The sequence below is a fragment of the Macrobrachium nipponense genome, chromosome 35, assembly GCF_015104395.2.
Source record: "Macrobrachium nipponense isolate FS-2020 chromosome 35, ASM1510439v2, whole genome shotgun sequence".
Classification (NCBI taxonomy): Eukaryota; Metazoa; Arthropoda; class Malacostraca; order Decapoda; family Palaemonidae; genus Macrobrachium; species Macrobrachium nipponense.
The window spans coordinates 51,840,694-51,867,876 of NC_061096.1; the positions used below are offsets into that span (position 1 = coordinate 51,840,694).

Sequence of the window (27,183 nt, forward strand, 5' to 3'; positions counted from 1 at the left end):
TATATATTATATATAATATATATATATATATATATTATTTATTTATTTATTTATTACTTATACGTACCCTACGTACGTACGTACGTACATACATTACATACTACATCATACATACATACATACATACATACATACATACATACATAATCTCTCTATCAGCGGCGTTATTGTAATTAGTCACACATTTGCTTGTTCTTGTTCGGGCATTTAACGCCGTTTTTTTATTGTATGTATTTATTTATTTAATTTTTATTTATTTATGCTTTTGAGAAATCTCGTTTATTTTCACGTAGACCGTCAGATATTATCGCAGGTAGATGAATTTGACCATTCGTATCCATAATTCATGACTTCATGTAAATCATAATTTTATATGACTTCATGTGAAGCATAATTTTATATGACTTCATGCAAATCATAATTTTATATGACTTCATGTAAATCATAATTTTATATGTCTACATGTAAAGCATAATTTTATATTACTTCATGTAAAGCATATTTTTATATCCAGTGGTAAATCATAGCTCCGATTTTTCAGCAGTACAAAGCTGAGGAGATTATCACTTTATGAGTTTGACCCAGTAACAATTCAATATCGTGCATGCTTGCATGAATACAAATGTGATTATTTTTAATAAAAAAAAAAGCCAAGTAATTTTAACTTTGCATGCTCCCACAATCAAAGTATGGCAACAGACAGATAAAATACAAAGGGGAAAACTTGAGACTAGGCGGTACGTAAAGGAAATTGTCAAATCTTTTCCTACTTTTATAAACATCTGCCATGACATTTTCACTAGCAGGCGATGTGCCCGTCTCTCGAGCGAGGGTATCAATTACTCGGTTGTAACCTCACCAATTTGATTCCTGGTTTAAAAAAAAAAAAATTTATCGATTCTTGAGAGAAAAATAGACGCTTTCGATAAATGAGAAACATCGAAGGTACGTAATTTAAATTTACTGGGATTTTGATATTAGGTGTATTCAGTGTGTGGAGTTGTGCTCGAAATAAAGAATGTTTGAGGGAGTCTCACTTCTTTGGGATATTTATTCACGCAAGCTCAGACTTACGATTATATTTTGTATATTATATGACCTACGAATATATTTTGTATATTATATGACCTACGAATATATTTTGTATATTATATGACCTACGAATATATTTTGTATATTCTATGACCTTTGCGGTATGATCGGTAGCATTTTAGCCCTCCGACCGAGCTGACTCGGATAGTAAGTAACTGAAGTAATCAACCGGGTCCGGCATCCTTCGCCCAAAAATAGCTTGCTGACAACAGGAAAGAAAAGACCTAATGGCGCCACGCAAATAAAATGGGACACATTCGTGTAGTGAATTTAAATATATTCGGTATTACAGATATATATATATATATATATATATATATATATATATATATATATATATAATATATATCACGTATATATATATATATATATAATCGTTAACGAATATATATGCTCATTCTGTTATCAGCCAGCTATGAATGCATCCGAGGCACCAGTAACAAGTATAAAACAAGTAAAATAATGCGCCGCAGTTTCTTTGGCGCAGTCGAGTTTTCTGTACAGCTTTAATCTAGGCCACCTACCATAGATCTAGATCTAACTTTCGGTGGTTTCGGTATAATGCTTTATGAGCCGCGGCTCTTGAAACTGTTGCGTCACCAGAAGCACGATCATAGCTAATTTTAACCTTAAATGAAATCAAATTGACTGAAGCTAGTGGGCTGCAATTTGGTATGATTGATGATTGGAGGGTGGATGATCAACTTACCAATTTGCAGCCGTCTTGTCCCAGTAGTTTTGAAGATCTGAGGGCGGACAGGAAAATTGCGGACGGACAGAGACAGAAATCTCAATAGATTTCTTTTTAGAAAACTAAAAACACTCTGCGCTCACCCCACCCATTGTCAAACCCCTGAGTACAAATTTTATCAGCCATAAACATCGTCTGAATTCCAATAAAACCTTGCAAGTAAGAACAGCCATAACCAGTGAGATTTTCTGTGTAAAAGTAATGGGTGAATTTTGTAACAAAATCACGGCAGCGTTGTATAGGGTTTCGGTTTCTTAATTAAGCCTGGGATATTTGAAACACGGCTGAGCGTTCAACTCAAATAATCTCTCTCTCTCTTTCTCTCTCTCTCTCTCTCTCTCTCTACTTTCCTTTTCATACCAAAATTTAATCACGAATTTTTTTGCATCATCCCTCTAGGTAAACTGACGTAATTATAATAATAATAAAAATAAAATAACAATAAAGGGAAGCATTTAGTCTAACCGACTTTTTTTTATAGATATTCGATTTCATTTGCTTGGTATTTCTTTGTTCTAACTGACAAGTTGGCAAGAAACCCGGAGTTTTTTTTTTTTCCTGTTATTTTTCGCTTCTCGCTGAATGGACTTCGCCTCTTGCATTTCATTTGGAGGAGGAGGAGGAGCTTCGCTGCCAATTTCATCAAGCTTCTTGCGCTCTCGTCATGCGCATCCGGTCAGCCACTTACTACATGCCCGCATGACTGAAAACATGAGCGGAGGTAGGGGTATGGACGCGCATGAGTGATGTTGCCCTTTCGTATCGATGTCTTTTTTAATGGTGATCATTATCATGTGTTCTCGTTTTACCAAATATTTTAGTTTCAAGTATTGTGTAATTTCTTTTAAATTTCTTTTAAACTCGATATATATATACTATATAATATATATTTATATTATTATAGATATATATATATATATATATATATAATATATATATATAGATATAGATATCGTCTTCAGGTTCCTCCTTTCACTTTCTTTATGTTTAAGAATGCGTACTAAAGTTTCTACATCATAATACAAATTGCCCAGTTCGTTAAAGTATTCCTATTTCATTAAGAGCATTTTCCATCGGATATAAAACTGATACGTAACCATTTTCGTATTTTGAACAATATCTATCATCTTTTCACGGTACTTCATTGCGACTCAGTTCAGGACAGAGAGAAAAAAAAAAGTTAAGTATATCTTAGTTTTACCAGACCACTGAGCTGATCAACAGCTCTCCTAGGGCTGGCCCGAAGGATTGGATATTTTTATGTGGCTAGGAACCGACTGATTACTTAGCAACGGGACCTACAGCTTACTGTGGGATCCGAACCGCATCGAGAAATTAATTTCTATCACCGGGAATAAATTCCTCTGATTTCGCGTCGGAGAGTACTCTGTACCCTCCGACAGGATAGGAGGAAGAGGGGTGAAACCGAGTCCTGCATCTCTCGCCAAGCAGAGAATCTGCGACGTCCTCCCTCCAAATACGGATGGCTCTTCCCATTGTGTAACAACGAGCACTTTCGCTCGAATGCCGATGAGCAATCTGCTTTCCGTCAGCCGCCCCACGGGATGAGGCCGGGGGGAGGGGAGTTCGCCAAGAACTGCATGATTTATTCCAAGAGTTTTTGCAGTTGGCATCACACCATCAAAGGTCAGCGATGCCTGTCAGAATGAAATAGAGGGAGATATTATGCTTGGATTATTTTTGTAGATTCCTTCTGATTAATCAGCCAGATTAGCCTCGATGCATCACTGAAAGTCAAGGGAGTAAAATCTCTCTCTCTCTCTCTCTCTCTCTCTCTCTCTCTCTCTCTCTCTCTCTCTCTCTCTCTCTCTCTTCTAAGGGGATGTTAGGATAATGCAGTGACATTTTATTGTAGGTTTATTTTTATTTGTCAATAGGAAAACTGCATCAATTTCACATGACTAAAGATTTATTAAGACTGCAGAGGATACATAGTATGATCAATGTATTTTGATGTCATGCATTTAACCCAACGTCATTTAACCCAACGTCATTTAACCCAACGTCATTTAACCAACGTGAAGCATTTCTCTCTTGAGCAAATACAATGAACCAGTAGATATAACAGAGGTAATTTTGAAGAAAACCATTACCGAATTAAGTTAACTGAATGATATTGACTCAGTCGCCTTGGACGAAAGTCTACGGTAAGTATATTTCACATTTTATTTTGTGATTTTTCTGTTTTTATTGGCAATTAAAATTCGAAGCGCAAGGAGACAGTGACCAGAATATTTGATAAAAAGATATGAAGTAAAATCACGTCTGACTAGTGAGAGTTGCGGACATGACTCAGACAGCGGCTGAATCTTTACCTAATGAACTCCTGAGATTGAGGACTCGGTTATTACCACTTTCGATTATACACGGTAATGCATTACGGGTACGTCCGAGCGTATTTTCGTCATTTATACTTGGCGTCTTTTGGTATTAATATCACTATTATCGTTGGATCATCATCATAGTGACTACATGAATAATATGAATAATAATGATGATGTTTTATTATCATTTATTGCTCTAAATAGAAAGAATGTTTTCTCGCTAATGAATCATTCAAAACTTCAGCTAAATTTTCTACGTCACTCATTATTTGAATTCATTTAGATATATATCCCTATATATGTGTGTGTATGTATGTATGTATGTATATCTATATAGCTATCCATCTATATATTTATCTATCATATACATATAGTATTTATGTGTGTGTGGTTGTGTGTGTATATATACGTAATGTATATGTATATATATATATATATATATATATATATATATATATATATATAATATATATATATATGTGTATGTGTGTGTATATATATATATATATATATATATATATATATATATATATTCAGGACGCAGATATAAACGATGTACATTTCTAAAGAGTGAATGTAAAAGCCGAGAAATTAAAATTAATCGACCACATAGTGGGAATAATGATGCATATTTGAGAATTTTACGTCTTGTTGATTTGTGTTACGTGCGTCATCGCAATCGTTATCATCGCCGCAAACGCCGCGTGACGCAAAGGGCCTCTGTGCAATTCTGCCATTCATGGCTTCCCTCTGCTTAATCTTCCATAAATCTTCATTCATCTCCAGCCTCCCTCCTCCTCCTCGTTCTCGTCCAGGTATGTCTGGGTCTTCCATCTCTACCTGTGCCCACGAGCCCAGCAGACACAACCACGTACTGTTTTCTCAGGGTTTGTGTCAGGGACATTAGCAAGCGATCTCCATCTCCCGTTGGTCTATGTAATACCAATATTATCGATTGGCTTTGAGTCCTACACCGCCTATAATATTGAAGTAATCGAATGGTTGGATCCGCTTTCGTAACGTATTCCGTACTTGAATTCGTAGGTAAGGTTGGAGGTGCCGTCTACCGCCACTGAAGGTGGTTTCACTGCGTCCTGTTCTTGAGCCGCAAAAGGGGCTCTACAGACGTCGTGCAGGAAAGCTCGAGGAGTTGCAATGTAGAAAGATAGATGGGTCATAGCGTCTATGACTTTTCACCTTTTTTTCTACATTTTATTTATTTATTTTTTTTTTACAGCTGCATAACTTATTTGCAGTTTTTATGGTGTAGGTTAGCTAGAAATCAGTTCATGAAGTTGCCAGTATAATTCGTGAAATAGATAGTGAAATGAAGCTGATATGTATATATATAGTATATATTATATATATATATATATATATATATATATATATATATATATATATATATATATATTTGAAGTTTGGTTTGGATTGCGAAGGAACAAAAATGGGGTTGTCGGATGAAACTCGTCATATCTCGCCCTTCGTCAAAACAATGTTTATATATAGGTGTGTGTGTGTATATATATATACATTAATATATATAAACTGTTTTGTGTGTATGCGTGTGTGAAATGATAATAATCACTGCTATCGGCCAACGAGCCGTGAAGATGATTTATGGAACCTCTGACTGTGATAAGTTATGATTAATTGTGTGTTTCATTTTGCAGGTGTGCATGATGAGCGGAGGTGGGTCTGGAGGTGAAGGGGGCCCTGGGGTAGGCCACATCAAACAGGAGGATGGGGGATACCCTACCCCGATCCCAACGAACCACCCAAGGGTCCGACAACCTTCCTGTTCGTCACCAAACACCACAGCTCTGTACTCACCATCGACTACCGCCATTCCCTCAGAGGTAAGGAAGCCTGTGCTCGCACTTCGTAATGACACGCTCCTACTTCCTTCTTGCATGGAGGAGCTGGGTGCCATCTGAGCGCTGGAGCTGGAAGACCGTTTATATCGTCGTGAACCTCCATTCATATTCTCTTCCCTCCATCTGACTTTCCATCCTCTCTAACAATTGTTTCTTAGTGTCACTGCTTTGAGGGATCCCTCCTGTTACAACTTTCAAACCTTCTCACTGTCGATTTCCCTTTCAGTGCTTAATAACCTCGAGGGTCCCAACGCTTGGCCTTTGGCCTAAATTTGATGTTCGATTCTATTCCATGTCGCTGTGTGTTTTTATGCGAGTAGGAACATAGTTACGCTTGAATGTGTAGGGCGGCGTAAAGACACAAGACTTTCCTACTATTTTACTGTGGCTGACTGTGCCGTGTCTTTTGCATTGCTGCCCATACGTGGAAAGATAGGCTAGATAATGTTTGCATTGGCTAGTTAATATTTTCATAAGTCTCAGATGAATTTCATAAGGTCAATATAATGATGGATTTCAAAATAATGATGAACGTTATAAGATAATAAACTTTGGGTGGAAATTTAGGGTTGCGTCTATTCCTTTCGAAGAGGTATTTTATTTCAGGATAAACACGCACATACATTTTCTTAGTCTGCCAAAAGTTCGGAAAGCTGTCGGATCAAAACGTTTTATTGAGCCAGCTTGTGAGTTGTTATTGCGCGGTATTACATTTGGTTCATTGACTTTCAGTTTAAGAATGAAACTGCCAGCCGACTAAGAATCGTCTGTGCAGTTTACCTTCTCTATGTTTGGTAATAGGGTCTCCCTAAAGATTTGACGAGTTCATGAGTGAATTGCGAACGACGATGCTTTTTGTTTTTTTAATGATAATTAGGTGAAGAGATTCAGCTGTGAATGATACCCCTGTCTGCAAATGGAACATAAGCATTCACCAGATGTCAAAGACCCCGAGATCAACATGGCACAGGTGACAGGAACAACTAGAGGCCAATGCTTATTTTTTTGCTGTTTTAAGGTTTAACGTTTAAAAAGCCTAGAGCAATTCTAGTCAAGATCACACGATGTGAAAATAGGATGATTCTATTTCTCTCTCTCTCTCTCTCTCTCTCTCTCTCTCTCTCTCTCTCTCTATGTATATATATATATATATATATATATATATATATTATACATATATATATATCGATATATATAGTATGTATGTATGTGTATATATATATGTTTAATATATATATATATATATATATATATATATATATATATATATATAGATGAGAGAGAGAGAGAGAGAGAGAGAGAGAGAGAGAGAGAGAGAGAATTGTCCTATTTTCACATCGTATAATTTTGATTAGAATTGCTCTAGGCCTTTTAAACGTTGAACCTTAAAACAGCAAAAAATAATATATTTGCGATATTATGCAGATCACGGAAATTTTTTTTAATATTTCGTATTGCTCATCATTATGATGTTGAAATTGTCTTTATTGTGTAAGAATCTTGATCATCTGCTAGATCTGAGGCTAAAGTAAGTTTTCTGTTTTTCTTCAAAATATTGTGTCGAAAAGGACACTGTTGTGAAGGACTGATAATTCTGCGAAAAGGACGATAACCAAAGCAAAGTGAACAGAATGAGAAGAAAATGTTCCTGTCAAATCTTCATCTCCTGATACGTATAAACAGGAAGGGATCTTCTGTAAGCCAGATGTATTAAGGTCTAGCCAAATCTACGAACTAAATTCTTGTTTTATTTCTTCCTTTCCACCCTGGTATTGTTGGTTTGTGGCTTTCCTCCTATTTTTAAATGTCTTCACCTGTTCCCTTGATTTCAAGAATGGCCCGCTTTAATTTCGATGTTCATATCATGTTTTAGTATCCTCTTAGTTTGATTTATAGGCTTTTGTGTTCTTCCTTATGACTTCCTGGCAGACCGAGTTTCTGAGGCTCTCTTTGCTTTTATCGTTCGTGTCTGTGACATCTGACTGTGCTTGTGCATTCCTCTTTGCTATGCTGGTTGCTCCGAAGTCTTGTCATTCCTCCAGTGCCGTTAATGCCTGTTGCTGATCAGAACGATCTCTTATATCTCAGACCTACTCATGAGTTTGTCATTCCACGCGGAAGATCATTCGTCCATTTTTTTTATAGTTTTGTTGTTAGATCCTTTGTAATGATATTCTATAGATCGTCATTGAAACATAAAGTGCCTTTCCTTGAAGCACTGCGTCTGATTTTCTTTGAAGTCAAAATGAGTTATATGTGTGTGTGTGTGTGTCTGTAACTGGGTATTAATTTCTGCGATTATCAAGGAAAAATATAGGGCCAGCAACACTATCCTCAAATCTTAACTGAAATATTGTATACGCGCTGACACAAAAGTGCTCGTATTTGTGCGCGTGTGATCTCTCTTGCGAACTCACATCTGTATCAGGCTTTAAATTTTCGATTCAACTTGACTTACGCGGTCAATTGGTATCAATATCAAAGCAGGTCTGTACTTTTTTCCATAGCTTACTTTTGATGTTTGTCACTTATCAAGCCAGAATCATATACAACAATGTTGTTAATAATCTAACTATAAACAATTTATCATTCCTCGCAAAATCATTTTCCTACTATATATACATACATACATACTTAATATATATAGATATATATATATATATATATATATACTATATATATATTATATATGCTTGAAAAAAATCACAGTAGATGCACGTGACTTCATAAATAAGCGAATACCACGGGAAATGATAGTCAGGAATCCAAGCGCTTTCGTCTTTATTCAGACATCGTCAAGGAGCTCCTTGACGATGTCTGAATAAAGACGAAAGCGCTTGGATTCCTGACTATCATTTCCCGTGGTATTCGCTTATTTATATATATATATATATATATATATATATATATATATATATATATATATTATATATATATATGTATATCAGTATATATATATATAGTGTGTGTGTGTGTGTGTGTCTGTCTGTTGGTAAGGAAACACTACAGAAAACTGGCGAGAACAGCGTCATTAATTTCGTTGTCTCAGTATACAAATGGGTGCAGAATGGGACCCTTTGTTAATCCTGTGGTTGCGATAATATCCAGCCCCTGGCATATTTTTAAGCATATCTCACCTTTTGTCTCGCAAGATTCACCAAGATATGAAAATTATGTGTTAATATATTATAAAATGGCCAAAACCCTTTATCAAAGACCTATTTCTCCTCCAGAGCTATTTATAATCTCGGGAACCGGAGTGCTTGAGAACCCTTCGTAATGATTGCGCTAAGAATACTTTGGTCCAACAGATTTCAGTGCCCGTGTCTCATATGATCAGACGTCGGTATAAATGTTGAAATATATCGGATACCTGCTTAAGTTGACATTCGAGGAAAATGACGACGGCAATAAAGCAGCTAAAGACGCAACTACTGGATCAAATATACCTTTCCTGACAGTGATGTTTTACTGCCTCTAAAACTCATCTTTGTGAAAAGATGTATCGGATAATAGCCTGTTAAACCAAATTAAAGCCACTCTTGAACTGAAGTGTTCTTATTATCAAAAAAGGAAGGATGCCACATTAAAGTCATCTTATTGCGTCTCCAGTTTGGTCATGTTCGTGTGAGTAAATATACAATGCCCAGTTCTCACCCAACAACGGGTATCAAGCCTTCGAATCAAACTCTACAAATATATTTTGTGAGAAACTACAGCATTTTTAGTTCATGAAGATGTTATATATTTTTTTAAAATGTTTTGATTTACCAAATATGAAGTAATACATTTGTGAAGAACAAACTGAGCGGCCAGCATCATGACAGTTCAGAATTGCCCTGGTTAAACTTTTTTGTAATATTCATTCATTATTCATCCAAAGATGCGAGCATCTGTTAGCAGTATAGGATGTCCATCGAACAAATACAACTGTAGACAATCTACAGAAACCTTCCCTTGTAGGTTATTAGACCAAGAAGTTATCTGTTGGATGATTTTGCGAACAACAATGACTAATTGAATAGAGGTCTTAGGCAACATAAACAATAAAAACAAGAAACGGAGAATATAATGGATGTAGCATTAAAGAGAGAGAGAGAGAGAGAGAGAGAGAGAGAGAGAGAGAGAGAGAGAGAGAGAAAGGCTTCAGTCACGAAGGACATTACAGTTGTCATAGACTCGAGAATCGGTCAGAGGACCTTTTTGCTATACATGTGGGCGTGAAGGATGCGTTATTTCATAAGCAAGAGGTTGTATTACGGGGTAAATATCTTGCCTTTTCCTTGAATGTTGATTAAGGCAATGACTGGGTTGTAGGTCTCATCGTTAGAGTTACTTTTAAGTGTACAAAGAGTAGAAATATAATTATGATGAATGTTGACATTTTCATACTTCTTTCTCCCGCAAAGTTTTCCTGTTTTCTTGTTTTGCTATTTTTGCTGTGAAAGTTGTGATCCAACTCAGGATGTCAAATTCAATGTTCACTTTCGCATGCCGAAATTATTAGTAGTGATGAACGGAATATCATGAAGAGCACTTGAGAACATATTTGGCTGAATATAAATACGAGGAGAGTACATTATAACCTAAGTGGCAAAAGACACCGAGCAGAGGAAGAAGATAAATTGGATGGGAACTGAGCATATAATGAGAAGAGGGGGGTGGGGTAACAGAGTGTTGAGGAAACGGTCTTGGCACTGTTCTGTGAGGAGGAGGAGGAGGAGAACACTCGTGTGTGGGTGGAGAAATGAGCAGGAAGAAGAAGAAGAAGAAGAAATTAGAAAAAAGGAGAATGCCGAAGTGACGTGAAAATCTAGAGAAATCTGAAAAAAGAACAAAAAGTGACGCTGGAGATACTCTTTTTTTGAAGGTTTTGGCTCTCATATTTCCTCACCACTATTTATAACTTGGGTAGGCCACACCATTCTCTCTCTCTCTCTCTCTCTCTCTCTCTCTCTCTCTCTCTCTCACACACACACACACACACACACACACACACACACGCGTACGTTCTTTTCAGGGCTCATGCTGAAACAAGCAAAGATTCAGTTTCGTATTTGGCTTCGGTGAATTCTCTGAAGTCACACTGAAATAAAAGCATTGGTTGGCAATCAATCGAGGTTGAGATCAGTTATGTGGTTTATCTCTGCTCTTAAGCAAGGATTTCTATATATATGTGTGTGTGTGTGTGTATAGATAGATAAAGAGAAAATTCCTATTTAAATAAAACAGAACAGAAAAGCCTTGTAGTTTGGGTAGGACGCAACCTCTTGTCGTGTGTATGTATTGACATACACACACACACATTATATATATATATATATATATATATATATATATATATATATATATATATTTATATTTTTTTTTTTTTTTTTTTTTTTTTTTTTTTTTTTTCAGTTGTATTCCACCTAGGAAAATGAAAATGGTATGTCTCAGAAAATGCTCAACATTTCGTCCTCCAATGGACCTCTTCTTGGAGCATTTTCTGAGACATACCATTTTCACTTTCCTATGTGGAATACAACTGAATTACCATATCTTCATGCATAAGGAGATTACGCCAGTACTATATATACATATATTATATATATATATATATATAGATATTTATATAATATATATATAATAATAACGCTGTGTAAAGGTAAGCATGTATGTATGTGTGTGTGCTTAGATACAAGAGTGATATATGTGTTCCCCTTCATCACGGCGATATCGAAGATAAAAAAATGTTTATCTTTAGATGCCTAGATAAAACATAGACTCCATATATTAACCACATCCTCGTTATTAGAAACGATGCTAAATATTATTTATTTCTTATTTATTTCATACTTGATACTTTTAATTGTAATGTTTAATTGTTCATATTCTTTTTCTTTTATTATAACTTATGTACTAGTCCGTTGTCTTTTTTACTTAAATTTTTCCATGGGGTATATATATAATATATATTGTAGATATATATATATATATATATATATATATATATATATATATATATATATATATATATTTTATATATAATAATGTGCCAAAGTTTTTCCCAATGCTTGTGAGTCATCCTTCATCAGAATTCTAGTAGTGAAGTCGAGACTCTACAGCTTTTACGTTATGTTTGCTAACCAAAGCGGGAGCAATTTATCTCCCCTAAATGTTTTTGTTCCAATTTTCTGACACCTGTTAGATATAAATATTTCGTAGCAGGGATGCGGCGTTCAGAATTCTGCAGGTTTGCCGTGAGTGTCTGTTTATTTTGTCGTAATCATGAAGAGGGAGCACTCATGGCTTTCGACGGCTCTTACTTTCGTTATGTTTGATTACTGTGGCGTAAAGAGAAATTCTTTTGAGAGCCTCAAGGCCATCTTGATAACTCTTTACTTGCCCTTTTATTTATATGGCTTTTCCGCGAAGGCAATACATTTTCAAAAACGGTTTATGTGGTTGTTTTGATGCATATTAGTTTTCTGTAAGTCTGTCCGTCTGCACTTTTTCTGTTCGCCCTGAAATCTTAAAAACTACTGAGGCTAGAGGGTTGCAAATTGCCATGTTGATTATCCACCCTCCAATCATCAAACATACCTAATTGAAGCCCTCTAGCTTTAGCCTTTTTTATTTCATTTAAGGTTAAAGTTAGTCATGATCGTGCGTCTGGCAACCATCGGGCCGCGACTTAGTCATAGGCCGTGGCTGAGAGTTTCATGCAGCATTATACACTGTACAGAAAACTTTTGCCTACGTTCTCGTAGGTTGCACATCGATACCGAAATTTTGTAATTTCATAGCTATTGTTTGCAAACAGCACTTCAGTGGAAATTCATTGTGTGGTAACCCTTTTTAAATCATGTTAATTACAAGTAATATATAAGCCAAAAGTGTTGCAAAGCAAACAACCCTTATAGTAAGAGTGTTTTGAGGTCGTTATTTGAAGATAAATGAACTTGTTTTCATTGTATCAAAGTTGACGAGTACATCGTCTTATTTTCTCCGACGAAAATAAGACGATGTCTAGGGGCGACAAAAAGAAGGAAGATCCCAACAGAATTAATTGAGGACTGTTATAGCAAGTTCATATTGGACCTAATTGCTTGAGATAAATAACACCCCCCCCCCCCCCACCTTTTTGTTTTTTTTTTTTTTTTTTTTTTTTTATTTTTTTTTTTATCTGAGCGGCGTCGTTGACCGGAGGACAATTCTTGCCAGTTCTGGAAACTAAAACAATTGTCCTGTTGGTCTCAGGCGTATTTCCGTCATCATGATTTGACTCATTTCTATTTCTAAATAACATTTGATATACCCACGACGAGGATAACTGAAATGCCATTTATCCCCGTTCGTTGGTGACAGTTTGAAATATTTCACCGTTGACTCATTCAAGTTGTTTCTTTGTTTATTGGTAGGTGTCAGTACTTGCTAGCAGTCACGTTCTGTGGCTCTTTTTGCAGTTACGTTGTATGTGATATTTGACTGCCCCCATGGCAGTCTTGTAATTCCTTTGTTGCTATCTAATAGTTGATCCCTTTGAACTACTCTCATATCTCATTGCTGCCCTTGACTTTTGTCATTCCACGACGGTACCCCAGTTATAAAAAAGCGAAAGATAATTCCACTGTCTCCATGCAAGATTATCAGACCATTTGCAATTTTATTCCATGGCTCTGGGATTTCATTTCCAACACAGGTTTCTCCTGCTTTATTGGGAATGTCTGAAGGTTAGTTGACATTCAAATCAAGTATACATTTGCAGAGCAAGAGAACGCCCCCCCACCCCCCATATAAGTGAATCCATCATGCAAGTACTGCCTCTTCTTTGTTCCTTCATCCTACGGGAAATAGAGGCAGGCTGATAATTGGCAGGTCTTCGTCCTCTGGTCTCTATTTATGTTGCTTGAAACTAAGATATCGCAGATGTGTTGGCACTGGCCTTCTGAGAGATCCCATACTTGAGCATTCAAGGATTAAGCTCACCGTACCCGACATTGTTTATTAATAACTACCGCCGCAGGTTTCACTTTGCACTGTTACTGTTCCCATGACTTTAATTGTGGTCGTCTTCGTCAGTGTAATATGGTGCACTTCCAACAAATCCTACAAACAGGAGATTGGTTTGTGTAGCTTAGTCTAGTACTGCTGACGTAAGTGCTTTCAGGTTAGTAGACCTACTGTAAAAAATAACACATACCCTCTCTCTCTCTCTCTCTCTCTCTCTCTCTCTCTCTCTCTCTCTCTCTCTCTCTCTCTCTCTCTCTCTCTCTCTCTCTCTCTCTCTCTCTCTCTCTCAGCTTGGCAACATTCAGAAGTCATCATCAGGACCCTTTAGCCTCTACATTGACCGACCACTATTGTGGAAGAGCCCATGCCGGCATAAGGCCGTCTTATTCTGAGCCAACGAAGCGACCTACCTTTATGTTGAAGGCTTATTCTTATTGTGAATATTTGGGTTTTTGCTCCGTGCGTTTCTGGTAAATACAACTTAACTTTTAAACCCAAACTATCTTTGAAAGATTAAAGGAAAGGAATGAGAGAGGAAGAAGAGCAAGTTAAGATACATAAAAAACGGAAGAATTTGAGAGAAAATTGGGTTAATCATTCTGATGACCTTTGACTTCATAAATTAATATTAAGTCACAGCATAAATTATATTAGGCTACAGCAAAGATTGGAGTCTATTCCACTAAGATTATTTTGTGGACTGGTTAACCTAAAGCGTTTCAGTAGCTTTTGGTTAATCTATGATGGACTTGACTGACTAGAATGTCACCTTGTGACTGACTTTGTTTGGGATGCGAGCTGCTACGTGTGTATTTATCGGTGACATCGGATGAGAAGAAGTGCCAAGACCAGAAATGTAGAGTCCTCAGATGTCATGAAGATAACAGGCCGTGATGAAGCATTTTATCGTTGTCATGGCCGTCTTTCATGTTCCCTTTAATTTCGGTTACTCCAATTGGCTCTCCACAGTCGGACCGTGTGAGCATTACACCTCTCGTCCTAATTTATGATGCCATTTCCTATTATCACTTTTTCAAGGCCGTAAAGATCAACTTTTCATTTTTCATTTGTTTTGACAGTTTCAGGTGTTGTCAGGGATGACCTCGTATAGCTTTTCAGATACGCTTGAGTTTCCCGGACTACTGAAATTTAGAAAAATATTGGTGTCCATATCGTGAGAAAATTTACCGTCAGTTTCATAAATGTTCATTCCGAGCAGAACGCAATGAGAATCACGAAGTTTCATATCAAGAGGAAACATCTACAAGGATCAGCCTCTAAGAAAGAGTCGCGGGAAGGGCCTCGCAGATTTATCTTGGTACTATTAACAATTCGAGTTGGAAGACGAAGAGGAAAAAGAAACCGGCGGGAGATTTTGACCAATTCAAAGGCCCATTCTATCAGGGTGGGACGGGAGGTTTTTCATTCCATCCCAAATAAAGGAAAGGCATGTTGCAACGTTCCCTCTCGTCAATAAAGGGGTCCAAAAGTTGCGGTACATATAGTAAAAGGATCTCCAAACCCCCGAACCAACGCCCCGCACCAATCATTCCCATCCCCACTCCCCTGCCCCATCCCCGTGGGCATCTCGATAACGTTGATACGCTGTAATGGTCCATCCAGTGTCGCTTCTAGATCTTGCACGCAACATGCACAAGAGGAAGAAGAAAGTCTGGCAGTGATTATTAACTCTCTCTCTCTCTCTCTCTCTCTCTCTCTCTCTCTCTCTCTCTCTCTCTCTGTGGCAAGCAGGCATGCAATTGATTTTCCCTCTAGCTTGAGTTTATGTACTGTCTTTGGTCTCAGTGAGAAGAATCACCCGATTTACTGAAGCTGGTTTTTTTTCTATCGTTTTTCTCTCCATGTTAGACAAAAAAAAACGTGTTTTGGCTCCACAGTAACAATTTCGGCCAATGAGAGGACTTTCACCCCCGATGTCACGAACCCTTTTGTCTTCGCTTTTATTCTTAATGGCAGTTTCTTCGTTAAACTGGAATTTGAATGCTTTGTGCCTTGGCCTGTTCCTGGGAAATGACAAATCAAAGACACTCAAGTCTATGTTTACATAAATGCTACACGTTTATTGTCGCAAGTACCACACTTGAATACAAACACACGCACACACACACACACACACATATATATATATATAATAAATATGTATGTATATATATATATATATATATATATATATATATTATATATATATATATATTTCTTACTCACATCAGGATCGAACCCAGGTCTCTCAAATTGAAAGACCAGACCACTGCCAACCAGGCCTCACAGGTCATACTAGTGACTTCTCCCAACTTCCCGACCCACCAGTGACCCGCTTTGACAGCATTTCATTCCAATTACCCTCTCTAAGTGAATTGTTGGAAAAACACGTTGGTATGGAAGGCAATTGGCCTGCCCAGGTAAAGCTTTAGGTATGGTGGTACTTAGGTTCTAACTTCTTTTATGACACCTGTGTGGCCTGGTTGGCAGTGGTCTTGTCTTCAACTGAGAGGCCTGGGTTCGATCCTGATTTGAGCCAGGAATTTATATCTGTCCACACGTGATTGTGTGTTGATTATTTAATATATATATATATATATATATATATATATATATATATATATATATATTTAAAAGAATATATATATATATATATATAATATAATATATATATATACATAATTTCAAAGAACAGTAGGGACTTAGGTCTCACTAGCGAGAGCTCTCGAAACGCTTTATTCCCGATGGATCTACTTTAACCTAAGAACGTAATTAAGTGATGGCCGCAAATACAGTGAAATATATTCCAGTAATGAAAGTCTCCCAAAAGCTTAGGAAACTTGAGTGTAATTGAAAGACGACAAGTAAAAGATATGCCGACGTTTCTACGGCGCAGTTGGTTTTTTTGTACATCGTATAATCAAGGCCATCGCAAATATATCTCTTATTGTGGTCTCGGTATAAATGCTGTATTTGCCGCGGCCCATGAAACTTTAATCATGGCCTGTGTTGGCCTGGCCTATCTTTACCAGGCGCACCATTATGGCTAACTTTAACCTTAACTAAAACTTTTAAAACGTACTGAGGCTAGAGGGCTGCAATTTGGTACGTTTGATGATTGGAGGGTGGCTGATCAACGTACCAGTTTGCAGCCCTCTAGCCTCGGTAGTTGTTGAGATCTGAGGGCGGACAGAAAAAAAGTGCGGACGGCAGACAACACCGGCAGAATAGTTTTCTGTTTAGAATGTTCAAAAGTCACTTGAGAAATTCGTTAAATACAGTGCAAATTTATCGTTAATGCATTGTGGCGACCATGGATTACGAGACATATGGGTGTTTGTAAGATGGAATGGCATTCATAAGTTTGATGATGGTTTATGACGAATGTGAAATATCAGAAAGAGAGCATCATTCTTATTGCCAAAGCAAAAATGCCCAGCAAGAAGGGGGGGTTGATGTAAATCATACTGTTCTTTTGGGGCATCATGAACCCCAGGGGCTTTTCTCAAGGAAAGGCAGAGGAAAAGAGAAAGAATGAAAGTTTCTCTCTCTCTCTCTCTCTCTCTCTCTCTCTCTCTCTCTCTCTCTCTCCATAGCGTGAACAAGGAAACATTTTTGTGGCGCGTTTCAGGGGCGAAGTCTAAATGAAAGGAGAGAGAGAGAAAAAAAGTAAAAAAAATCAAAATTTCATGAGAGGTTAACACGCAGGAATTGCATCTTATTGATGGATTAGAGAAAAACCTGACGTGACATAGAAAAGCATTCTGACACTGACGAAAGAAAGAGGAAGATGAGGTGGAATCCAAATAGATGTTGCGGGACTTCTTCTTTTTCCAGGGATGACTGTAACTGTGGATCCCTTATAAGATTTCATGACTTCACGGTTTATAAATAAATAAAAATTCATGCATATATCATGTATGTATGAATGTATAAAGACTGCTGGCAGCTATTCTTCCTTTCTTATGTTAGTAGTATCATCAGTGATGTTGTTTATCATATTGCTGCAAGAGTTGACATTGTCAGAGAACGGTCGCTTGCAAGAAGTGAAATCAATTTTCTCCGTGTAATGTCACCTAATGTACCTCGTGATTGAGGTAGGTTAATCAGAGAATGAGATGGAGAGAGAGAAAAAGATGAATAAGACAGTGAGAGAGAGAGGGGGGTGGGGGTCGAGGGAGGGAGGGAGGGAGGGATGGAGAGAGAGCAGCATTCCTTAATTCTCTCAAATGCTGGCAGCGGTCTGAGCCTTGAAGCAGCCGATGTGTTGCTGTGCTGCCCCTGCGGTGTTGCCAAGTTGCTTGGCTTTGGTATTTCGGGCTGGCACTTGAACTGTTTTGAAGCAAGGCTCTCTTCACAAAGGCAACCTTGTTTTTTACGTACTGTTGAAAGTTGCAATATCTGAATGTACTGCTGCCGTTCAGAGAAGGCTCGTGTAATGAGAACCACATGTTGCCTACTTTTTCTGACCATTGCTTCGGTTTACTCTCGTTTTTTTTTTTAGCAGAGATCGAAAGAGATAACAGAACGAGAGGTTACAAGGTCTGGGAACAATTATAATAAAGGAAAGTGTATTGATAAGGATTTCTGCTCAAAATATCTGATTTCAAGGAAAAATGAATTGAGTGTAGTTTTTACGTCAGGTGCCATCTTTTATCTATGATGTTTAATGCCAGTATATGTTTCAAAAAACTCACCATTAAAGACTAGCCATCTGATGTTTATTAAAGTACACTTCGCCATTAAAAACTTGTAGATGATTCACAAGACAGCATTCCATCACATACCACCATGGCAGATGATTATGACGCCTTGTCACTTTATTTTTATTTATTGCTGCTTCGGTAAGACGTGACTTGTGACAGGAGTAATGCCTAGATGTTTGGTTTCCGTAGTGCCGCATTGTCAAGATGCTGCTCTTCTGATGTCGTATAGTCGATTGCATACTTTTCTGGTTGATCCTGAATGCGAATAAGCTCTCTTCTCTCTCTCCTCGTCCATTCATCTCTCTCTCTGTGACTAACCAATCCACGACTAACATCACCCCCATCTCAACCACTTGAACGTTTTCAAACTTGGCCACTCTCACCGCCAGATGTGGGTGCCAATTGTGGATTTAGTGAATACGAGTAAGTGTCAGATTGGGCACATCTGGGAGTTCGGGGAGAGAGGAGAGAGAGAGAGAGAGAGAGAGGAGAGAGAGAGAGAAGGCAGTAGCCGTAGTTTCAACATCCATGGCACTAGGCATGCTTGCTTCTGTAAAATTAAGTTGATAACAAAAACCTTCTCAGAACAAAGATTTCTATGACTCGCCAAGACTATCGAAACTTCCTGTCAGTATAATATGTCTAAGATGTTATAACGTAAAGTAGTCACATCACATGACCATTTCACGATTAAACCTTGAACAAGATCGGGCCTGACCTAATTTTAGAGAGCTGTTGCTACCGTCATAGTCAAACTGTACCAGCTGATTCTTTTGTCCTCGCTACCAACTGCCTTCCCTATCGCTCACGTTGTCTGTCTTCTCTGACTGGCAACAAAATGAAGAGTTCTCTTGTTGCCCAAAGTAGCGAGGCTGTGTTAACTTTTCTTAAATAACAAGTGGGTTTGTGTCATGTGATCTCATCCGAACAGTTAGTACAATCTCTGCAATTATTCTTTCATGAAAGTCACTTCATCCTTTCCTTCGAGTGGATTGCCTTTTTAAAAAGCCTGTCTTTACGACGGTATGATGATGAATTAATGTGAAACTTCTCATTGTAGTACCTCATCTTGAAATCATTGTAGAAGACAACGATAGTGGTGAGAATGTAGACAGTGCGATCATTTCTCCGTATAATGAATTAACGTGAAACTTCTCATTGTAGTACCTCATCTTGAAATCATTTTAGAAGACAAAAAGTCGTGACAATGTAGTAGACAGTTCAGCCATTTCTCCGTGTTGGTGGCAGAGGTTGGAGGGAACACCCCCTCCCCCCCCCCCCCCCACCCCCATAGAGCGGCGTTCGTTAGTGATGCCACAAGGAACAAAAAGTAAGGCGGGCTTAGTAGTTGAGAAAAACGAAATTGTTTTTCCCTTTAATGAAATCATTAGTTTCCCCATATTGCAAGTTTGTTGGATATTTCTGCCACCCGCGCACAGCGATTAAATGCCCATCTGCATAGCAATAAGGTATTTTTAACACCCGTGGAAAAGTGGCTATTAATGTTGCATCGATATGTTTGTGGTAGTTATTTAGGGCAATAGCCTCCGTTGACGACGGTGTATCTTTATGTAGCGACAAAAAAAGAAAGTTAAATTCATACCAAGACACTTAAATAAGAGATAAAAAAAATTGCATAAAAATCACATACCTTAAGACATATAAATCTCCATCCACCAGTTTTCAAAAACTTCGGCCTTTCAGTGTTTACAGACAATTTTCTTTCGGTGATTACTGCAAAGTAGCTAATGATGCTCGAAGTGGTTTTTTTTTTTTCCATATTCCAGTTTAAGTATTCACGTTACGAGGGAATATTTCAATTTAAATCATTCAAAGCAATTGAATGGAGGTTGATGGTTAATGAAAAATTATTTAATCGGGTTCAAATGTCTTTTATCATAATTGAACTATGAAGTACATCTAATTAAGAGGCTGGACACCGGAAAACCTACACGGTTTTTATCCTCGGCGGAGAATGAAGACAGAGAGCAGGACATTGAGTCCGTTGCCGGAACTATCGGCTACAGGTTCATGAGGGTTATGATGGTGATACATCCCTTCCCTCCTGTATTCTGAAGGAGATACTGAAGACCCTTCTTGATATCTACACGGAGAAAGACCCCAGCAAATTCTTACGGCCACTTGTATTATCCAATAGCAATAGTCTCCCCATGAGGTGCTTACAAAATTCCGTACGGAAGAGGGGTTCCGTGGAACAGGCAACCTCGTCATCTGCTACCAATATGTAGACTAGTTTACCTTCGTAAAGACTACCGAAAAATGCGCCCTCGTATACCTCAAGGATGGCAGTGACTCAGGATCTGGTCTACGCTTCTTAACTGCCACTGGTGCATAGATTCGACACTCCCTACCCCTACCCCTACCCCTACCCTTACCCTTACCCCACTGCAGAAACTGGTTGCTACCCATGAAGTGCTTAAGCGGCTTTCCATACAGTATCGTAGAGAATATGGACCAGTGGTGTAGCATGAAGGAGAGTACAAACCAAACAACAGCGAAGGTGGTAACCTTTGCTTCAAAATCCTAATCGCATCAGATGACAAAGGGGGTGAGGTCATTATAAATATATCATAACTGCCGGCGTCCCTCCCAGTTGATTGGCATAAATGCATACCTGCCAAAGTTCATCAAAGTTTAAAGGCATATCTACAGTCATGTACTCTCTATCAAAAAAAGATGCTGCATCCCTTCCTGAAGAATAACGTAGTTTCCCCCCAGCACCTGAGCTGTAAAGGACCAACCTAGTACATGTGTAGACAACTTTTGAAGTACGGCATGTTGATCACTAAGCTTCATAAAGAGAACTAGGACTTTCCTGCAAAGGAGTCTAACAGCCCTCCTTCAAGACAGTTCCATCAAGGGCACCACCGGGACAAGAATACCCTCCGCCTCACAATAAAACTATTAGTTGTATAGACAGAAATACTAGGCCATAAAGAAACTAAGGTTACCCCTCATTCCAAGGCCTTGCTTATTATAAAACAAATCCCGTCAGTGAACTCTGCAATATGGAAAACACCTTCGGTGGTGGTGGTTGATTTAGACCAAGTCAGCCTTATGCCAGCATGAGCACTTGTCCTGAGACAGCCCATGATGGTAATGCTTGAAAGGGGTTAAGAGGCCGCCTGATGTAGACCTATGGAGCCTGCACAACAAGGCAAAGACGAAATACCTCCCTGATTTTCGGGCGATCTCCCAATGTTACCACCTTACCCATTTGATTGACAGAGAGAGAGAGAGAGAGAGAGAGAGAATGCTCAGATCGCCATTCCAGTCCGATCATCAGTATTCCTTCCTGGCTTGTCATTCCCATTAATCCTAGCCCTGCACTCTGATTGGATACTTCTTGAATTTCCTTTCCCACACTTTTTCTGAATAATTTTGTTTTCTGTCTGTATTCTACACAAAGGATCAAACTAGTTTTTTGAGACGTCCAGCATGGTTCACTATTCTGAAATAACATTATATTTTTCAAAATATATGTAAATGATGATAAGTGATTGTAAATGCTTGTTGAAAATGAACGACCTTCCCGCCAGTCGTAAGGAATTGCCAAGGATTAAACTACTAAGCAGATTATATATATATATATATATATATGTTTTAATATATATATATATATATATATATATATATATATAATATATATATAGATAGATAGAGAGATAGATAGATAGCGATAGATAGATAGTATATATGCGATAACTCACGATATTTACAATGTGGAAAAAATATTCAAAGGCCTTCAGTGTTTTCGTGTAGACTTGTGAATATTTATGAATGAATGTATTATTTTATTTCAATGCCAAATAGTACACATATGTGTGTGTGTGTGTGTGAATGGTAGTGAGATAAAAAAAAATATAATAATTCATGAATATTCACATGTGGAGGGAGAACACCTGAGGTAACTGAATTAGCAACTAGCCGATGGGAGTGGAAGAACACGTGATTTCTCTGTGGTTGTAGTAGTAGTAGTTGTTGTTGTTGTTTCAGCGGAGGTGTGAAGAACAACGGAACGTTCGAATCACTGGTCGAAAACGTAGGATTTCTCGTTCCTCTGTTGCGGTAAACCTACCGAGTTTGTCCCTTCCTGAACGGAACTTATTTTGGTTTCAAGGTTGTGCTCGAGTAGTGCAGCTCAGCTCTCTTGAATGCGTTGTAAAACTTTTCGAAAGCTGAAATGGCCGTTATGTAGGTAGTCTTCGCTTCCGTCTGGATAGAATAATAATGAAATAATAATCTTTGGTAGACCTAAGATCAACTTCAGTAAGTAGAGGAAGAAGAAGAAGGATCACTACTCAAGTTAGACAAACAACTGGAGAAGTCATAACATAGGTAGATTCCTGTCAGGCTCTGCAGGGTGCCAAAGTGAAGGCAATAAAATATTTACTGCCCAAATTTCTTGATTTGCCAATGCAAACTGTAAAGGGACACAGACTAATGGCATGGATAAACGTGATAATTGTAGAGTTATCTCCGACGGTTTGTAAGACCAAACACCCACCCCCATATTTTTTTTTTTCAACCTAGCGCACCTTATGTAAAGACTTACCTCCGCTCCCTTGAACTGAATAACGGACATAGCAGCAACGACTTCCTTCTCTCTCTCTCTCTCTTTCTCTCTCCAACATACACACATACATTGTAAAGTAACATCCACTTTAGTTCAGAGTGTGCCAAGAGGTTTCGTTCTGATGCTTCAGTGAAAAATAATCGCAAATTCTCTTGTCTAGATACCTTAGAATGGTGCTCCAGCAATACGACAAGATTGTCATTATCTTGGAATGATAAGAGGTGTTATTTATATCTTCTTCCTTCAAAGTGTTAGGAATAATAATAATAATAATAATAATAATAATAATAATAATAATAATAATAATAATAATAATAATAATAATAATAATAACGAATTACACGAAGACGAACTGAGAGACGATGCCACAGAAGACGACACGGAGGATGAGGTATCAAACAACGACACACGAAGAAACACCGACGAAGTAACAGAGAGGACGGAATGGGTAGAAAAGATTAGACAATGGATGGAGCCAGATACAGAGAGAACAAAGATCCCCTCCATGAAAGCCTACAACACCAAGAAATTAAGGGAGAAAACAAGTGAGGTCAATGAAATAATGGGCCTAATACACACCACCAGTATCACAGAAACAAATAACTTGACATATGCAGGGGCAAGATTAGTAGCAGAACTGATGGGGATTCGAACACCAACACCACCGTCACAACCAACCCAACAGAAACCAAAACAGCAACCTCCTTGGAAAAGGCGCCTGGAAAAGCAAATCATGGTGATGAGATCTGACTTGAGTAAACTGAAAGAGATGGCAGAAAAAAGGCTAAGAAGCAAGAAAACAAGGGAGGAACTCAACGAGAAATACAAAGTACAAGAGAGGGACTAAACAAACACAATAGACGATGTAAAACAGAGGCTTAAGGCCAAAGCACACAAGATCCAACGGTACATGAACAGGAATAAGGGATACCAACAGAACAAACTATTCGCAACCAACCAGAAAAGACTATACAGCCAACTAAGAGGGGAAGACAACCACCCAGAAATTCCTGAAGCCGAACCAAGTAAGAGACTCTGGGAAAACATATGGAGCAATCCGGTATCACACAACAAACATGCAACATGGCTCCAGGAAGTCAAGGCAGAAGAAACAGGGAGAATAAAACAAAGATTCACAGACATCACGACAGACACAGTCAGACACCAACTAAAGAAAATGCCAAACTGGAAAGCCCCAGGTCCCGATGAAGTCCATGGATACTGGCTCAAAAACTTCAAGGCCCTACACCCACGAATAGCAGAACAACTCCAGCATTGTATCTCAAATCACCAAGCACCCAAATGGATGACCACAGGAAGAACATCCTTAGTACAAAAAGACAAGAGTAAGGGAAATATAGCCAGTAACTACAGGCCTATCACCTGCCTACCAATAATGTGGAAGTTACTAACAGGTATCATCAGTGAAAGGCTATACAACTACCTAGAGGAGACAAACACCATCCCCCACCACAGAAAGACTGCAGAAGGAAGTGTAGGGGCACAAAAGACCAGCTCCTGATAGACAAAATGGTAATGAAGAACAGTAGGAGAAGGAAAACCAACCTAAGCATGGCATGGATAGACTATAAGAAAGCCTTCGACATGATACCACACACATGGCTAATAGAATGCCTGAAAATATATGGGCAGAGGAAAATACCATCAGCTTCCTCAAAATACAATGCGCAACTGGAATACAATACTTACAAGCTCTGGAATAAGACTGGCAGAGGTTAATATCAGGAGAGGGATCTTCCAGGGCGACTCACTGTCCCCACTACTCTTCGTAGTAGCCATGATTCCCATGACAAAAGTACTACAGAAGATGGATGCCGGGTACCAACTCAAGAAAAGAGGCAACAAAATCAACCATCTGATGTTCATGGACGACATCAAGCTGTATGGTAAGAGCATCAAGGAAATAGATACCCTAATCCAGACTGTAAGGATTGTATCTGGGGACATCAGGATGGAGTTTGGAATAGAAAAAATGCGCCTTAGTCAACATACAAAAAGGCAAAGTAACGAGAACTGAAGGGATAAAGCTACCAGATGGGAGCAACATCACACAGATGAGACAGGATACAAATACCTGGGAATAATGGAAGGAGGAGAGATATAAAACACCAAGAGATGAATGACACGATCAGGAAAGAATATATGCAGAGACTCAAGGCAATACTCAAGTCAAAACTCAATGCCGGAAATATGATAAAGCCATAAACACATGGGCAGTGCCAGTAATCAGATACAGCGCAGGAATAGTGGAATGGACGAAGGCAGAACTCCGCAGCATAGATCAGAAAACCAGGAAACAAATGACAATACACAAAGCACTACACCCAAGAGCAAATACGGACAGACTATACATAACACGAAAGGAAGGAGGGAGAGGACTACTAAGTATAGAGGACTGCGTCAGCATCGAAAACAGAGCACTGGGGCAATATCTGAAAACCAGTGAAGACGAGTGGCTAAAGAGTGCATGGGAAGAAGGACTAATAAAAGTAGACGAAGACCCAGTAAATATACAGACAGGAGAAAGACAGAAAGAACAGAGGACTGGCACAACAAACCAATGCACGGACAATACATGAGACAGACTAAAGAACTAGCCAGCGATGACAATTGGCAATGGCTACAGAGGGGAGAGCTAAAGAAGGAAACTGAAGGAATGATAACAGCGCACAAAGATCAGGCCCTAAGAACCAGATATGTTCAAAGTATGATAGACGGAAATAACATCTCTCCCATATGTAGGAAGTGCAATACGAAAAATGAAACCATAAACCACATAGCAAGTGAATGCCCGGTACTTGCACAGAACCAGTACAAAAAGAGGCATGATTCAGTGGCAAAAGCCCTCCACTGGAGCCTGTGCAAGAAACATCAGCTACCTTGCAGTAATAAGTGGTACAAGCACCAACCTGAAGGAGTGATAGAAAACGATCAGGCAAGATCCTCTGGGACTATGGTATCAGAACGGATAGGGTGATACGTGCAAACAGACCAGACGTGACGTTGATTGACAAAGTCAAGAAGAAAGTATCACTCATTGATGTCGCAATACCATGGGACAACAGAGTTGAAGAGAAAGAGAGGGAAAAAATGGATAAGTATCAAGATCTGATAATAGAAATAAGAAGGATATGGGATATGCCAGTGGAAATCGTACCCATAATCATAGGAGCACTAGGCACGATCCCAAGATCCCTGAAAAGGAATCTGGAAAAACTACAAGGCTGAAGTAGCTCCGGGCGGGCCTTCATGCAGAAGAGTGTGATCCTAGAAACGGCACACATAGTAAGAAAAGTGATGGACTCCTAAGGAGGCAGGATGCAACCCGGAACCCCACACTATAAATACCACCCAGTCGAATTGGAGGACTGTGATAGAGCAAAAAAAGAATAAATAAATAAATAATAATAATAATATTATTATTATTATTATTATTATTATTATTGGTAGTAGTAGTAGCAGTAGTAGTACTATAGTAGATTCACATTAAACGTGCATTTGATGTCTAGGCCAGTCCCTTACGACGCTCCTGATTGACTGTTAATAAGCCAATCACAGGGCTGGAAACTTCAGTCTCTTTCGAGAGTTCACATGGGTAGGATCTATGTTCCACCCCTCCTGAGGTATACGTCTTTCAGGAGACGTGGAGCATACATCCTGCCTATGTGAACACTCGAGAGAGACTGAGAGTTTCCAGCCCTGTGATTGGCTTATCAGGAACGTCGTAAAGGACTGGCCTAGACATCAAATGCCCCTTTGATGTGAATCTACTATAGTGGTAGTAGTAGTAGTAGTAGTA

At 38.5% G+C, this 27,183-nt stretch overlaps 1 protein-coding gene across 1 annotated transcript in view; it reads left to right on the forward strand.

The window, feature by feature from the left end:
- Positions 1–27,183, forward strand: part of LOC135208760 (steroid hormone receptor ERR1-like) — a 363,044-nt gene that overhangs the window by 305,925 nt on the left and 29,936 nt on the right. Inside the window, 1 exon segment of the mRNA XM_064241268.1 lies at positions 5,862–6,047. Within this exon segment, the coding sequence (XP_064097338.1) occupies positions 5,862–6,047 (186 nt within the window).